This window comes from Neoarius graeffei, chromosome 24 (assembly GCF_027579695.1).
Source record: "Neoarius graeffei isolate fNeoGra1 chromosome 24, fNeoGra1.pri, whole genome shotgun sequence".
NCBI lineage: Eukaryota > Metazoa > Chordata > Actinopteri > Siluriformes > Ariidae > Neoarius > Neoarius graeffei.
In genome coordinates this window covers 41,531,842-41,549,822 of record NC_083592.1, presented here as the reverse complement: position 1 = coordinate 41,549,822, position 17,981 = coordinate 41,531,842, and the positions used below count along the sequence as shown (strand labels likewise).

General features: G+C 41.3%; 1 protein-coding gene across 1 annotated transcript in view; it reads right to left on the bottom strand.

The window, feature by feature from the left end:
• Window positions 1-6,601, bottom strand: part of fgf5 (fibroblast growth factor 5) — a 31,251-nt gene extending 24,650 nt beyond the window's left edge. The window contains exons 1-2 of the mRNA XM_060906660.1: window positions 6,415-6,601; window positions 2,202-2,305 (exon numbers count right to left, since the gene is read on the bottom strand). Of these exons, the coding sequence (XP_060762643.1) occupies window positions 2,202-2,305; window positions 6,415-6,601 (291 nt within the window). The remainder of the gene's footprint in view (window positions 1-2,201; window positions 2,306-6,414) is intronic.
• Between the last annotated feature and the right edge of the window lie 11,380 nt (window positions 6,602-17,981).

Sequence of the window (17,981 nt, the reverse complement as noted above, 5' to 3'; positions counted from 1 at the left end):
CGCTGTTGCCTCACAGCAAGAAGGTCCGGGTTCGAGCCCCGTGGCCGGCGAGGGCCTTTCTGTGTGGAGTTTGCATGTTCTCCTTGTGTCCGCGTGGGTTTCCTCCGGGTGCTCCGGTTTCCCCCACAGTCCAAAGACATGCAGGTTAGGTTAACTGGTGACTCTAAATTGACCGTAGGTGTGAATGTGAGTGTGAATGGTTGTCTATTGCCCCTTTTCCACCAAAGCAGTTCCAGGGCTGGTTCGGGGCCAGTGCTTAGTTTGGAACCGGGTTTTCTGTTTCCACTGACAAAGAACTGGCTCTGGGGCCAGAAAAAACGGTTCCAGGCTAGCACCAACTCTCTGCTGGGCCAGAGGAAAGAACCGCTTACGTCAGCGGGGGGGGCAGAGTTGTTAAGACCAACAACAATAACAAGATCGCGAAAGGTCGCCATTTTTAAGCGACGAGAAGCAGCAGCTGTACAAACGCGAAGTCAGCCATTATTATTATTATTGTTGTTGTTGCTGCTGCTGCTTCTTCCGTGTTGTTTTTGCTTTGATATTCGCGCCAAGGTTTATGAAAACGGAGCGACGTAACTGACGTATACAGCGACGTAATGACGTATACAGCGACGCAATGACGTGGCACCGTGAGCTATGTAAAAGCAAACTGGTTCTCAGCTGGCTCACAAGTTGAACGAGTTGTGAACCAGCACCAGCACTGGCCCCGAACCAGCCCTGGAACTGATTTGGTGGAAAAGGGGTATATGTGTCAGCCCTGTAATGACCCTGGCAACTTGTCCAGGGTGTACCCCGCCTTTCACCCGTAGTCAGCTGGGATAGGCTCCAGCTTGCCTGCGACCCTGTACAGGATAAGCGGCTACAGATAATTGATGGATGGATGGATGGATGGATATGAGTGGAAACCTGAGTTTGAAAAAATAATTAATTGTATCACTGTTCCTTTGATAAAAATGAAAACGGGTCCCACAGACCAGAACACCATACAAGGGTTAATATATTCAGCCCATTTTGGCGACAGTTCTGTAATATGTCACCAGTAGGCGTGTTACAACTAAGTCGCAGGGGTATTGAACATGAACAAAGTGGATTATTTACCCTCATTATTTTTACACTAAAATATGTATGGAGGAGAAACTGAAAGTTGATAGACTGAACACACATTGTATAATCAAAGTACAAATTTAAATATAAGTTTTGTGTTTTTTCATTTGAACAAAAGCATGACAGTTTTTCTATTTATCGTGTTTATTATTCAGAGGAAACACAGTTCAGATTCAAATGCCAAAAGTTATACACACTCACCGGCCATTTTAATAGGAACATGTTTTTGATTCTAAGACTCCTGTTCTTGGCTGCAGGACTGGAACCCAGTGTGTTCTTCTGCTGCTGCATGTTGAGATGCTTTTCTGCTCACCACGGTTGTAAAGAGTTGCTATGAGTTACTATATCCTTCCTGGCAGCTCGAACCGATCTGGCCATTTTCCTCTGATGTCTCTTATCAACAAGGCGTTTGTTTCCACCCACAGAACTGTCGCTCACTCACTCGATGTTCTTTTGTTTTTTTGCACCATTCTGTGTAAACTCTAGAGACTGTTTGTTGTGTGTGAAAACCCCAGGAGATCAGCAGTTTCTGAAATACTCAAACCAGTCCATCTGGCTCAAACCAACACCCATGCCACAGTGAAAGAAAGTCACACTCAGATCGAAATTTTTTTTTCCATTCTGATGTGTGAACATTAACTGCAGCTCTTGATTTGTATCTGCATGATTTGATGCATCGTGCTGCTGTCAAGGGATCGGCTGATTAGGGAACTACGGTACTTTAAACAGCAGGTGGATGGGTGTTCCTAATAAAGTGGCCGGTGAGCATATAAAGTTGTACATAATTTTATAATTATTTCTATACATAGAACTTTTAAATTCTATATTACTGATATACAGTACCAGTCAAAAGTTTGGACACACTTAATCGTTACTATGACTGGTGCTGTATATTTTCACCCCCCACAAAAAAAAAAAAAACTCCAGCCGCCACTGATTATAATGTTGATATGGAACAATGATATAAGGTGGTTAACTGGATAACAAACCTGACGTTAAAGGATTAAAACAGAAACAATAGAAAACAATCCCCTCTTTGTTTAATGCGATAGGTTTGTGAGTTGATGTGAGAGTGTAACATGTAATTATTGACTCACAGTTGCATGAAGCCATCCTCTCTTATTCATCGCTAGAAATCGGTTGCTGAAAACTCCTCGGATTCCTATAACTCCTTGTGATATGGAAAACAGTTCCAGCAGACCTGCAGACCGTCACAAATGCATTTTATGTGAATGGTGAGTGATAAGTGATCTGAGAGAAACTTATAGTAGCATGGTACTGGATATAACCTTAACCAATGAATCAAAGTAGTGATGCAGTCCCATATGAAAAATCTATTTCTGAAGAAGGCAGCAGCCTTTCTAATGTACAGTCCATATGGAAAATAAATCAGTTCATCATAAAAGTGAGCAACTTTTCTCACTGTTTTGGTTCTGTAAAGCCAGAACTGACTGGTTTCATCAAGGGGTAGCAAATTCAAACGTTCAGAAGATTCTTAACCCTTCAGCTTTAATTCTATCACTGAGTTCGGTGTTTTGTTCAACAACCATTTGTCTTTGTCTTTCTTTTTCCTCAAATACTGTTTACCTTTGATCCAGCACATATTGGACCGCCGAACAGACTTAACACAATGGCATGTGCCCTGAACACAGAACCATTAACAGCAATTCAGTGCATGGCATTCTGGTTCTCGACCAAGTAACATTCTCATACGAGTCATTGCAGCTGTTCACATTGAGCATTTCCCAATAAACAAACAGACACAAGCAATGCCACATGAACAGAAGCACACTTTGGAATGGCCTAATAAGTTAATCACATGTGCAAAACAAGCCTGGGGATTTATTAGCTTTGAATACATAAGCAACACATTCTGATTTGCTCGTCAGTAACGAAGTGCAGTTTGATAGGAGAGAGAGAAAAAGAGAATAGAAGCTGATAAAAAAATGATGGTTTATAGCTGCTGTAACATAAGTGATCACGCTAACCAACTTGTTTTATGGACATTCCATAATAATAAATACAACTATAAATGGATAAAACAAAATAAAGAATTAGGAATTGTAATTGTTTACAAATTACTGTGGCATAAGAGGAATAAAAAAGTGTGCTCTAATTGTGGTAGTATTGGATCACAAACACTTAAAGATAGACTGCCTTTCAGATTTTTCAAGTGTAGGTCGTAAAAAGAATTTTCCCCGACACCCAATTATTTTTGTTTAGTGGACCGAAAGCTACTGAATTTGAATCACAGACTTCCAATTTTATTAGTTTTTTAAAAAATAGAACAATTAATGAATTTAAGGCCATGTGGCCCTAAATTCTCCGCTAGTTTTTCCTGCTTCACCATGACCCAATTCAAGATACTACATCATACATGACATGGTGGGCTTTCTCCGTTTACGCAAGTCATTGTGGGATACGCATTTGAAACAGGAGAGAAAAATGGAGGACGTGAGTGTGCGAATGAAACGTGAAAGACCAACTACAGTAATGGAAAGCGAGAAGAAAAGATGTTATGTTGCGAAGGAAAGGAAACGCAGGACCAAACTAATAAATATCGGCGGTCAGCGAGCACCTTGGTGTGATCAGCTGTTCGTTTAGCGACAGAATGATGGAACTGTCAGTGCACGGTCAAGGTAAACCTGTAGATGTCAGTAATACAGCACTGTGGAGGCCAGGTGCTGTAAAACTCAAAAGAAGAAGAAAAAGAAGAAGAAGAAGAAGGTAAACCTACGCATGCGCATACGGGCTTCCTCTGTCTGCTTGACTACATGAAGTGAGCGAGTTCATGCACATTATTTGCTTGGGAATCCCCTCAAATTAAATAACTTCCCAGCCACAGAATGGCCTGTTTTTGTTTTTTTTTGTTGTTGAGATATTACAGAAATAAACATATATCACAATGACCAAATTTCAGAGGGAACTAAATTTCACCAATTTTATGAAATCGAAAGGCCGTCTAGCTTTAAAACAAACTTATTTTGACTGCGTAAGCCTGTTCAGCTTATTCTGCATAACCGGTCCAGTAAAATATTGAGAAATGTATTGTACACTCTCAGAAAATAAAGTACATTATTGTACCTTTAGGGGTTCACCAGCTCGTCACTGTGGCAGGACGCTCTAAGGTACTTATTTGTACCCTCTATATACTGCTTGGGAACATATGTGTATTTTTTTGACCCTAAAAAGGTACACATAATTATCTTGAGGTCCAATAATGAGCCCTAGGGGGTACATTAGTGTAGACTGTACCTTGGGGGACAGAAATGGACTCCTACTGTAAACCTATTTCTAACAGTGTAGCTCTTTATCAATAACTGGGGCAGCTCTATAAAATTATATGATTTTATAGTATAAACTGATGTCACCACAAGTGAATCTGAAATAAAAATAATTTACATTACTCTATTTGGTATTGCTAATGATAAGAAAATTGTTATTATAAGGCCTGATTTTTAAATATCAAACACACCAGAAAGAGCAAACTGTATTTGCATTGTAAAAAAACAAAAAAAAAACAAAAAACATTTTTCTGAACAAATAATCTAATACCTGCACTGCTGCTGCAATTTCTTTCACTGACATCAGATTTTTTAAAAATGTGATAAACAGGTTCACAGATACAGTGAAAACTGTGATACTTTGTGTTTAATAACCAGTCCACAGATTTGTCATATGATTCCAGCTCATTAATGAGTTATGAAGCAATTGTAGATGGATGTTATAGTCTAATTAGGGCTGCATAAAGTAGGCAAAATTGCACACTATATAAATGATATTGCAGAGGTGACATGCTTTGCACCAATTTATACTCGGGACATTGTGGACATGTCCTCGGCTCTTTTTAAGAAATGCAAGATTTGTCTACAACTCTGTTAAAAGTTTCATTTGTTAAAAGTCTATTTGCAGTTTATCAGTATATGAGCATGTTACATACTGATGACTCCCCCCCCTCCCCCAGCACAATTTTCAAAACCTACATTCATGCCTTGGTTATTAATTGTTACTCTTTTTTTTAATATGATTCATTTTAATAATGCTACTATAGTCAATTCTATTATTAATATTTACAGTATTGCTTAATAAACATGTAGGTAAACTATTATTACAGCTTGTGAAGCCAGCATGTTATTACTGGTTAAAGAGCTCGTTTGAATAGGGTGTAATCTAGGGAAGCCATGGCCTAATGGTTAGAGAAGCAGCTTTGGGACCAAAAGGTCATCAGGTCGATTCCCTGGACCAGCAGGAATGGCTGAAGTGCCACAGGAAATTCCCCAGTGTTGAATTAACACTTTTAGAATTAATTCGTGTCCAATTGGACATATATAAACATAGTTGGGTGTTAATTCAACACCAAAAGGTTGTTGGGTTGATTCCCTGGACCAGCAGGAATAGCTGAAGTGTCACAGCAAATTCCCCAGTGTTGAATTAACACTTTTAGAATTCACTCGTGTCCAATTGGACATATATAAACATAGTAGGGTGTTAAATCAACACCAAAAGGTTGTTGGATTAATTCCCTGGATCAGTAGGAATAGCTGAAGTGTCACAGCAAATTCCCCAGTGTTGAATTAACATTTTTAGAATTAATTGTGTCCAATTGGACATATATAAACATAGTAGGGTGTTAAATCAACACTCTGGGTGTTAATTCAACACCAAAAGGTTGTTGGGTTGATTCCCTGGACCAGCAGGAATAGCTGAAGTGTCACAGCAAATTCCCCAGTGTTGAATTAACACTTTTAGAATTCACTCGTGTCCAATTGGACATATGTAAACATAGTAGGGTGTTAAATCAACACTCTGGGTGTTAATTCAACACCAAAAGGTTGTTGGGTTAATTCCCTGGATCAGCAGGAATGGCTGAAGTGCCACAGCAAATTCCCCAGTGTTGAATTAACACTTTTAGAGTTCATTTGTGTCAAATTGGACACACACACACACACACACACACACATATAAACACAGTAGGGTGTTAATTCAACACTGGGGATTTTGCTGTGTGCCCTTGAGCAACGCACCTAACCCCTAACTGATCCGGGTATGTTGTATGTCGTTCTGGATAAGAGCGTCTGCTAAATGCCTCTACTGTAATGTAACATAAAGCCTAATTTAGCATGCTCACAGAATACTAAAAAACAGAAATGCATTTTGTCGAATCATGCATTTAAAAAATAAACATTCTGTCACATTCTCCTTGCACTTCAAGTACTCCTACAATCATAATTACTGAAGCATGATATAGTAGCTCCTGCCCAGGCTGAGTTTTCCAAACCCGCGTAAATGCGCACACAATCAGGTCCTTACTGAGGTGACTGGGCTCGTGACTCCCGTTCACTCTGCCGCTGGGGTGGATCTGGAGATGGAAGCCGATGCCCACCCTGCAGTACAGAGTGCCAGTGCGGCGACCCGAGGCCACCAGGTGATCCTCCAACCACACCGCCGCGGTGCCAATCAGCTGAGATACAAGCGCGAGCCAGAGAGCAACATTCATTCTTCCTCAAAACAACTCTCCCTCTCTCTCTTTTCACTTCTCTCACTCTCACTCTCTCTGTACCAGTTAAGTCATGTCCTGCATTTTGTTCAGGTGGCTAATAGCCAGGAGCTGGAGCACTGTAGATCCGCGGGCAAGGAGATATTTATATCACCAGTGATCTCACGCGTGCTTGGGTCCTGAAGGACGCTCTCTCTCTCTCTCTCTCTCTCTGTGTCTTGCAAAAGTGCAAAACCAACTTTGAACGTAAAAAAAAATAATAATAAAACAACAGCCCAAAATAAAACACGCACCCGTCCTTCTCCAAATCGACCCCCTTTACGCACGTGTGCGCTTGTTTACGACGCACAGGGCGCGCGGGTGTGAATCCGAATCGAACCGCATGACACGCACGAGTCTCTCTCTCTCTCTCTCTCTCTCCTTTCTCTACGTCTAAGGATCATAAAGAGTGCATGAGAAAGTCTAAAATAGACACAGTGCGCGTTCGAATCTCTCTCCTACATACACCCTGACCGTCGCGCCTCATCGGACACGAGGAACAGACTGCTATTGAATGGATTGGATGTTGTGCTGTACGCGCAGGAATCTGTACTGTATGTGATGTCGCCACTTGGCTTGAATGCATTTCCCCCCCACTCTGTTAGACATGATAGCTATACAGTGGATATAAAAAGTGTACACAGCCCGTTAAAATAATAGGCTTTTCTGATATAAAAAAAAAAAATGAGACAATGATGAATAATTTCAAAACTTTTCCCACCTTTAATGTGACCTATAACCTGAACAATTCTACTGAAAAGCAAACAAATCTGTTTGCGGGGTAAAAACATAAAAAAAAAAGTGTGCAATAAGCTGGTTGCATAAGTGTGCACACCCTTAAGCTACTATTTGTTGAAGCACCTTTTGATTTAATTACAGCATTCGGTCTTTTTGGGTTCACACCTGCCATCAATTAAAATAACTCTGATTAACCCCAAATAAAGTTCAGACATTTACTCAGTTGCATCCTCCAGCAAAAGCCAGGGTTCACAGAGAGCTTACAAAGCATCGAAGGGATCTCACTTTTGAAAGGTATCAGTCAGGAGAAGGGTACAAAAATATTTCCACGGCATTAGATATACCATGGAGCACAGTGAAGACAGTCATCAAGAAGTGGAGAAAATATAGGACAACAGTGACGTTACCAAGAACTGGACGTCCCTCCAAAATTGATGAAAAGACTAGAAAAGCACTCGGAGAGCACAGACCTCTGCCAAGAATCTTTTAAAAAATTCCGGGAACAAGACGGTGATCCAGATCACCGCCAAAATTTAATGGATTGTTACTTGTGCCCAGTCACACCTCTGGAAAAAATTTCAGAGCAATCCGTTCATAACTTTTTCCGTAATGTTGCTAACAGACAAACCAACCAACCAACAAACCAACCAACGCTACCGAAAACGTAACCTCCTTGGCGGAGGTAACAAGATGAAAACTGGTCAGGGACGCTGCCAAGAGGCTTACAGAAACACTGAAGGAGCTGCAGGAATTTCTGGCAAGTATACTGGTTGTGTACTACATGTGACAACAATCTCCCATATTCTCCATATGTCTGGACTATGAGGTAGGGTCAACGAAAAACATCCAGGCCCAGCTAAATTTTGCAACAACAACAACAAAAAATACATCAACTATCCCAAAAGCATGTGGGAAAATGTGTTATGGTCTGTTGAAACCAAGGTTCTACTGAAAAGCAAACAAATCTGTTAGGGGGAAAAACATTAAAAAAAAATGTACAGTAAGCTGGTTGCATAAGTGTGCACACCCTTAAACTAATACTTTGTTGAAGCACCTTTTGATTTAATTACAGCATTCGGTCATTTTGGATTCACACCTGCCATCAAGTAAAATGACTCTGATTAACCCCAAATAAAGTTCAGACATTTACTCAGTTGCTCCTCCAGCAAAAGCCAGGGTTCACAGAGAGCTTACAAAACATTGACGAGATCTCATTGTTGAAAGGTATCAGTCAGGAGAAGGGTACAAAAAATTTCCACGGCATTAGATATACCATGGAGCACAGTGAAGACAGTTATCAAGAAGTGGAGAAAATATGGGACAACAGTGACGTTACTGAGAACTGGACGTCCCTCCAAAATTGATGAAAAGACAAGATGAAAACTGGTTAGGGAGGCTGCCAAGAGGTCTACAGCAACACTGAAGGAGCTGCAGGAATTTCTGGCAAGTATACTGGTTGTGTACTACATGTGACAACAATCTCCCGTATTCTCCATATGTCTGGACTATGAGGTAGGGTCAAAGAAAAACATCCAGACCCGGGTTAAATTTGCAACAAAAACAACAAAAAAAACATCAACTCTCCCAAAAGCATGTGGGAAAATGTGTTATGGTCTGATGAAACCAAGGTTGAACTTTTTGGCCACAATTCCAAAAGGTATGTTTGGCACAAAAAGAACACTGTGTATCACCAAAAGAACACCATACCCATGGTGAAGCATGGTGGTGGCAGCATCATGTTTTGGGGTTGTTTTTCTTCAGCTGGAACAGGGGCTTTAGTCAAGGTGGAGGGAATTATGAACAGTTTTAAATGCCAGTCATTTTTGGCCCAAAACCTTCAGGTGTCTACTAGAAAGATGAAGAGGAATTTCATAATCCCAATGACAATGACCCCAAAAAGTTTTAGAATGGCCCAGCCAGAGCCCAGACCTAAATCCAATTGAAAATCTGTGAGGTGACCTGAAGAAGGCTGCACACAAGAGATGCCCTCGCAATCTGACAGATTTGGAGCGCTTTTGCAAAGAAGAGTGGGCAAATATTACCAAGTCTAGATGTGGCAGGCTGATAGACTCCGACCCAAAAAGACTGAATGCTGTAATTAAATCAAAAGGTGCTTCAACAAAGTATTAGTTTAAGGGTGTGCACACTTATGCAACCAGCTTATTGTACGCTTTTTATTTTTTATGTTTTTTTCCCCCTGAACAGATTTGTTTGCTTTTCAATCGAATTGTACAGGTTATAGGTCAAAGGTGGGAAAAGTTTTGAAATGATTTATTGTGGTCTCATTTTTTTTCCTCAGAAAAACCTATCATTTTAACAGGGTGTGTACACTTTTTATATCCACTGTATGCCACACCAGAGTTTACCAGTCGTTGTAAATCTTGTTTGAAGAAGAAAAAGAACAACTTTATTTATCACACTTAAGCACAGTGAAATTCCTCTCAGCATTTAACCCATCTGAAGCAGTGAACAGTGAACAGTGGGCAGCTATACTACAGCGCCCAGGGAGCAGTTGGGGGTTAGGTGCCTTGCTCAAGGGCACTTCAGCCCAAAGCTGCCCCATGCTAAACTAACTGCATATCTTTGAACTGTGGAGGAAACCCACATAGACACAGGGAGAACATGCAAACTCCACACAGAAAGGTACAAACCCAGAACAGTCTTGCTGTGAGGCAAGTGCTAACCACTACACCACCATGCCGCCCTACAGTAAGAGCCATTTGTAAAGATAACAAAAGTGTCTAAAACTGGCCTTGTGCAATCCTGTATGGTATAAAGAATATAAATAAAGTTTCTATTCTGTAAAATATGGATGCTTGGATGGTGCTATATGCGGTGGTGTCATATGCATGGACAAGGAAGTTGAACCTGTTCCATTCATTCATTCATTCATTCATTCATTCATTCATTCATTCATCTCCAGTAATTACATTATCCTGGTCAGGGTTACAGTGTATCCAGATTCTGTCTTGGGAACACACCCTGGATGGGATGAAACCAAACACAGCACACCATGAAAACACACCACACACTCATTCATACCAATCCATAATCTACTGACAGGCATGTTCTTGGGAGGTGGGAGGAAACAGGAGAACCAAGACAAGATGAAAGCCACATGGGCAAGGAAACATGCAATACACAAACTCAGGATTGAACCATGGAACCCTGGAGCTGTGAGGCAGCAATTGTACCCACTGCGCCACTATGCTGCCCGTAACCTGCTTTAGTTCATCCATATTTCTGTCCAACATTCATATCACCACATACACAGCTGCTTCAGAACTTCATAGGAAAATTCTCATATTCTGAGATTTACAGTGTCTTGCAAAAGTATTCATCCCCCTTGGTGTTTATCCTGTTTTGTCACATTACAAGTTGGAATTAAAATGGATTTTTGGGGGGTTAGCACTGTTTTATTTACACAACATGCCTACAATTTCCATCCATCCATTCATCCATTATCTGTAGCTGCTTATCCTGTGCAGGGTCACAGGCAAGCTGGAGCTTATCCCAGCTGACAATGGGTGAGAGGTAGAGTACACCCTGGACAAGTCGCCAAATCATCACAGGGCTGACGCATAGAGACACAATCATTCACACTCACATTCACACCTACGGTCAATGTAGAGCCACCAATTAGTCTAACCTTCATGTCTTTGGACTGTGGGGGAAACCGGAGCACCCGGAGGAAACCCATGCAGACACGGGGAGAACATGCAAACTCCACACAGAAAGGCCCTTGTCAGCCACTGGGCTTGAACCCAGAACCTTCTTGCTGTGAGCTAACAATGCTAACCATTATACCACCGTGCCGCCCTGCCTACAACTTTAAAGGTGCAAATTGTTTTTTAATTGTGACACAAACAATAATTATGCTGAACCCCCCCCCCCCCCCCCCAGGAATCTGGAGTGTGCATAGGTGTTCACCCCCTTTCGTATGAAACCTTTCTGATGAATACTTTTGCAAAACACTGTATGTAGCCAGCCTTAAAATATGTACAGTTTCCCCCACAATATCACCTATTTAAAAAGTCCCACTGAGGACTATATTCTTAAACAGTGGCCTATGTTCACTGTGCTCTTTTAGCTCCAAATTGTATTGAGTGCAGCAACATTCTCACTAGAAGCTCTGATTATTTGAAAACCAGTACACATACTAGCTTTACCACTGAAAAATTGCACTGAGTAAAATCATCACTGTGCAATGAAATAATTAAAAAAAGGTTTATAAAATACAGAGAGACTTGGCAGTTAGCTGAAATGCAAATCAGTGGTTTACGAGAGTTATGTCTCCATCTGCGTACTTCTGCACTGCATTACTAATTTAAAAGTAGCATTCATAACGCCCACAGCATGACACACACCTACATAAACCCTTCAGACAACTGTCATTAACCGACATACACTTTAATAAGGATTATAACGGATTTATAACACCATCCCACATACAACATAGCATTTCATACAGCCAAGTGAACAAATCACACATACTGTAAATGTTGTTTTAATGTTTGGTAGGTGGGTGTATATAAAAAAGAACAATATGCACTTTTTATCTCTAATATATCTGGTTAAATCCTTATTTTGTTTTGCTTCATGATTTAAGGAACGCTATACTGTACATACTTTTATTATATGTTTTCTATTGTCTGTCAGGTGTGGTACAATGTATTTTACAGTACTTTGCTAAACCTGAGTTCTGTTTCAATGTGCTACGTGACTAAAATGTACCTGCTTACTTACTACTACAGTGGATATAAAAAGTGTACACAAGCCCGTTAAAATAATAGGCTTTTCTGATGTAAAAAAAAAGAGAAAGAGACAATGATAAATAATTTCAAAACTTTTCCCACCTTTAATGTGACCTATAACCTGTACAATTCAATTGAAAAACAAATCTGTTAGGGGGAAAAAACATTTAAAAAAAAGTGTGCAATAAGCTGGTTGCATAAGTGTGCACACCCTTAAACTAATACTTTGCTGAAGCACCTTTTGATTTAATTACAACATTCGGTCTTTTTGGGTTCACACCTGCTTTCAATTAAAATGACTCTGATTAACCCCAAATAAAATTCAGACATTTACTCAGTTGCATCCTCCAGCAAAAACCAGGGTTCACAGAGAGCTTACAAAGCATCGAAGGGATCTCATTGTTGAAAGGGATCAGTCAGGAGAAGGGTGCAAAAATATTTCCATGGCATTAGATATACCATGGAGCACAGTGAAGACTGTCATCAAGAAGTGGAGAAAATATGGGACAACAGTGACGTTACTGAGAACTGGACGTCTCTCCAAAATTGATGAAAAGACAAGATGAAAACTGGTCAGGGAGGCTGCCAAGAGGCCTACAGCAACACTGAAGGAGCTGCAGGAATTTCTGGCAAGTACTGGTTGTGTACTACATGTGACAACAATCTCCCGTATTTTCCATATGTCTGGGCTATGAGGTAGGGTCAAAGAACAACATCCAGGCCCCGCTAAATTTTAAACAAACAAACAAACAAACAAACAAACAAACAAACAAACAAACAAACAAACCTCTCCCAAAAGCATGTGGAAAATGTGTTATGGTCTGATGAAACCAAGGTTGAACTTTTTGGCCACAATTCCAAAAGGTAGCTTTGGTGCAGGCAGCACGGTGGTGTAGTGGTTAGCGCTGCCGCCTCACAGCAAGAAGGTCCTGGGTTCGAGCCCCAGGGCCGGCGAGGGCCTTTCTGTGCGGAGTTTGCATGTTCTCCCCGTGTCCGCGTGGGTTTCCTCTGGGTGCTCCGGTTTCCCCCACAGTTCAAAGACATGCAGGTTAGGTTAACTGGTGGCTCTAAATTGACCGTAGGTGTGAATGTGAGTGTGAATGGTTGTCTGTGTCTATGTGTCAGCCCTGTGATGACCTGGCGACTTGTCCAGGGTGTACCCCGCCTTTCGCCCATAGTCAGCTGGGATAGGCTCCAGCTTGCCTGCGACCCTGTAGAACAGGGGTGTCAAACCTGATCCATAAAGGGCCATGTGGCTGCAGGTTTTCATTCCAGCCATGCAGCAGCACCCTGATTTGGCTTATTCAATCAACTGACACACCCACCCTTTAATCAAGGGTGGGTGTGGCTGCAAGTATTTGACTGTGTGAAGACAGTTCAGTTGATTGAATGAGCCAAGTCAGGTGTGCTGCTGCATGGCTGGAATGAAAACCTGCAGCCACACGGCCCTTTATGGATCAGGTTTGACACCCCTGCTGTAGAAGGATAAAGCGGCTAGAGATAATGAGATGAGATGAGCTTTGGTGCAAAAACAACACTGCACATCACCAAAAGAACACCATACCCACGGTGAAGCATGGTGGTGGCAGCATTATGTTTTGGGGTTGTTTTTCTTCAGCTGGAACAGGGGATTTAGTCAAGGTGGAGGGAATTATGAACAGTTCTAAATAGCAGTCAACTTTGGGCCAAAACCTTCAGGTGTCTGATAGAAAGCTGAAGATGAAGAGAAATTTCATTTTTCAGCACAACAACGACACCAAAATTTTTTTGGAATGGCCCAGCCAGAGCCCAGACCTAAATCCAATTGAAACTCTGTGGGGTTACCTGAAGAGGGCTGCGCACAAGAGATGCCCTCGCAATCTGACAGATTTGGAGCGCTTTTGCAAGGAAGAGTGGGCAAATATTGCCAAGTCTAGATGTGGCAGGCTGATAGATTCCGACCCAAAAAGACTGAATGCTGTAATTAAATCAAAAGGTGCTTCAACAAAATATTAGTTTACGGGTGTGCACACTTATGCAACCAGCTTATTGTACGCTTTTTATTTTTTATGTTTTTCCCCCGAACAGATTTGTTTGTTTTTCAATTGAATTGTACAGGTTATAGGTCACATTAAAGATGGGTAAAGTTTTGAAATTATTTATTTCAAAAAAAATTTTTTATAGGTCTCATTTTTTTTATATCAGAAAAACCTATCATTTTAACGGGTGTATACACTTTTTATGTCCACTGTATAATACACCTAATTACATAATTACATTCACCTACCTCATAATTCCATTTGCCTATTCTTCATAATACTGTACACATGTAATTATAATTAATCACTGCATATATAAGTATATACATGTAAATGCATTACATTTAATAAACTCAAACAATGATCAGCACCGATTGCTCAGAATCACATGGTGCGCACACACACACACACACACACACACACACACACACACACACACACACACACACACACACAAGTAGTGCTCATGAGCAGTAATGGTCCCGCCCCATGCAACCGGAGCTATGGGAGGCCAACTGCTTTGGACAGCAGATTGCTTCTATGAGCACTGACAATTTCAAGAGTTGCTTAAAAAACCTTTGAAATCATGACACACTGCTAAATTATTCATTATTTCCTGTCATTTGCATATGCTGCTCAACATTCTGTTGCAAGGCATATTAGTGTTAGAAGACAAACTATTATATACAATATGAAGAGTAAATCACACTGAAATTCATGAAAATCCATCAAATTCAGCATTAATGCATCAGAAGTACTATTATAATACAAAAGAAGAAAGTAAGTTAACGCATTCACTCATCAGTCACGTTAACAGGAACGCTTATATCCCTGCTCCTTCATGCAATTATACAATCAGCAAATAATGTAGCGGCAGTGCAATGCATAAAACCATGCAGGTACAGATCAATAACTTCAGTTCAGCATTGTAGTCGAGTCACGAAACCTCAAGTCCGAGTCCAGTCTTGAGTCCCCAGTGTTCAAGTTCGAGTCAAGTCCAAGTCATTAAAAAAAATTTCGAGTCGAGTCCACTATTGATCCGAGTCCAACACTCCAACCGTACCATTTGACGGTGTCTGTTTCAGCGCCATTAACATTAGTTTGTTCCTGAACATGACGTATGAACAGGTGAATGTGCATTCCTTTTGTCAGGGAGTGCAAAGTATTCTGTCAGGGATGGTTGGGAGACGGATGTAAGTGCAGAAGGTGTGTTTATTAATACAAGTGAAGACAGGTAAACAATCCAGAATGGCAGGCAAAATTGTAAAACGGTGAAACAGGCAATCAGTCGAGTGAGGCACAAACAGGCTATCATAGACTCGGCAGAATCAAAGACGAAAAACAGGAACTCAGGGATCAGGAAACCAAACAAGGAAATAAGGCTCGGTAATGTGTCAGCAACGCAACTCAATACTTCACAAAGTAAGCGCGTTTTCAGTTTTTATATTGGCGCGATGATTGTGCCTTAATCCTGTGCAGGTGTGAGTCGTTTACGGTGGGCGTGCGAGAGTCCGCTTGGCACGTGCGAGAGTCTGCTTGGCATGCGCGCTATCCAGAGCACGCCCGAGAGTCTATCTGATGCACACGCTAAGGCACGCAGGTGTGACACTCTTGCACGAAATTAGTACAAAATTAATGTAAATATACACTACTGTTCAAAAGTTTGAGGTCACCCAGACAATTTTGTGTTTTCCATGAAAAGTCACACTTTTATTTACCACCATAAGTTGTAAAATGAATAGAAAATATAGTCAAGACATTTTTCTGGCCATTTTGAGCATTTAATCGACCCCACAAATGCGATGCTCCAGAAACTCAATCTGCTCAAAGGAAGGTCAGTTTTATAACTTCTCTAAAGAGCTCAACTGTTTTCAGCTGTGCTAACATGATTGTACAAGGGTTTTCTAATCATCCATTAGCCTTCTGAGGCAATGAGCAAACACATTGTACCATTAGAACACTGGAGTGAGAGTTGCTGGAAATGGGCCTCTATACACCTATGGAGATATTGCACCAAAAACCAGACATTTGCAGCTAGAATAGTCATTTACCACATTAGCAATGTATAGAGTGGATTTCTGATTAGTTTAAAGTGATCTTCATTGAAAAGAACAGTGCTTTTCTTTCAAAAATAAGGAAATTTCAAAGTGACCCCAAACCTTTGAATGGTAGTGTACTGTAAATATCTTATGCCAAATTGTTATGGCATGTTACAAAAAATAAAGAAAAAAAATCTGAGTCCTCGTTTCCAATTTACAAGTCTGAATGCAGTTAATGCACGAGTCTCGAGTCCAAGTCCGAGTCATGAGTCCTTAAAATTAGGGCGTGAGTCAGACTCGAGTACTACAAGCCTACTTCAATTCATGTTCATATCAATCATCAGATGTGGAAAATAATGTGATATCAGTTGTTGGTGCCAGACTGACTGATTTGAGTATTGAAGAATCTACTGGGATTTTTACCCATGGCAGTCTCTAGAGTTTACGCAGAATGGCATTAATACTACTACTACTACTACTACTACTACTAATAATAATAATAATAATAGCATCCAATAAGTGGCCGTTCTGTGTGGAAATTACTTGTTCATGAGAGGAGAGCTTAGAGGAGAATAACCAAACTGGTTCAAGCTGACAGGAAGTCTACACTAATTCAAACATCCACTCTTTACAGCCACAGTGAACAGAAAAGCATCTCAGAACACACAACATGACAAAATTTGAGGTGGATGTCCTACAATAACAGAAGACCACATCAGGTTTCATTCCTGTCAGCCAAGCACAAGAATCTGAGGTTACACTAAATGGAAGAAAAAAAAACATTGCCAGTCTTAAAACATCACTATGAGAAACAAATTGTTAAATTTGACGTTGTAAACTCTAGTTCTGGGCTTTAAATACATCACCTGGGTCAAAGTCCTTCCTGTGCCAGGACCTGGTTTTCCCAGGTAGCCTCCTGTCTCAGCACTAACCAGGCCCTTAAGGCAGCGCTGATCTCTGCTTCTGTAGCCCTCGGCCTCTTGCCTATACAGTTAGGGTTACAGTGGGGGGCTAGTCCTGTGGTAACCGCAAGAGTTCGACTCCCTACTCACATCTGTATTGCAGTGTGCTTTGCCAGACGGCAGTAGGTACCATTTTTATGATGGTCTTTGGTATGACCCGGCCGTGAGTAGAACTAGAGATCTCCTGATCAAGAGGTGGACATGTTAACCGCTAGGCCAGCTTGCGGTATCACCTGGGTAAACCTCAGCAACTTTCCCAATGGGGAATCACTACTAGGAATGACTGCAGCACTTATGTGTTCATAGGTCTGACTTCAGGCAAGAGGCGGGGTATACCCTGAACAGGTCGCCAAGCTATCGCAGGGCTAACACAGACATGAACAACCATTCACACCCACAGGCAATTTAAGAGTAACCAGTTGACCTAATCCACATGTCTTTGGACTGTGGGAGGAAACCAGATTACCTGGAGGAAACCCACACAGGCACAAGGAGAACATGCAAGCTCCACACTGAAAGGCTCCAATCAGCCGCAAGGTTTGAACCAAGAACCTCCTTGCTCTGAGGCGACAGTGCTAACCACTGCACCACTGTACCACCCAGGTATATCAGCCCTTCATAATAAACAGTATAAACCTACATCATCGTGTATAGATGATTATTCCTACAATCATCAGCAGCCCAAAATTAGCTTTTGGGTCCCCCCCCCCAATTTAGACATGGCTAATTCCCACCCCTTGCGATGACCTGGCAACTTGTCCAGGGTGTACCCCACCTCTTGCCCATAGTCAGCTGGGATAGGCCCCAGCTCGCCTGCGACCCTATAGAAC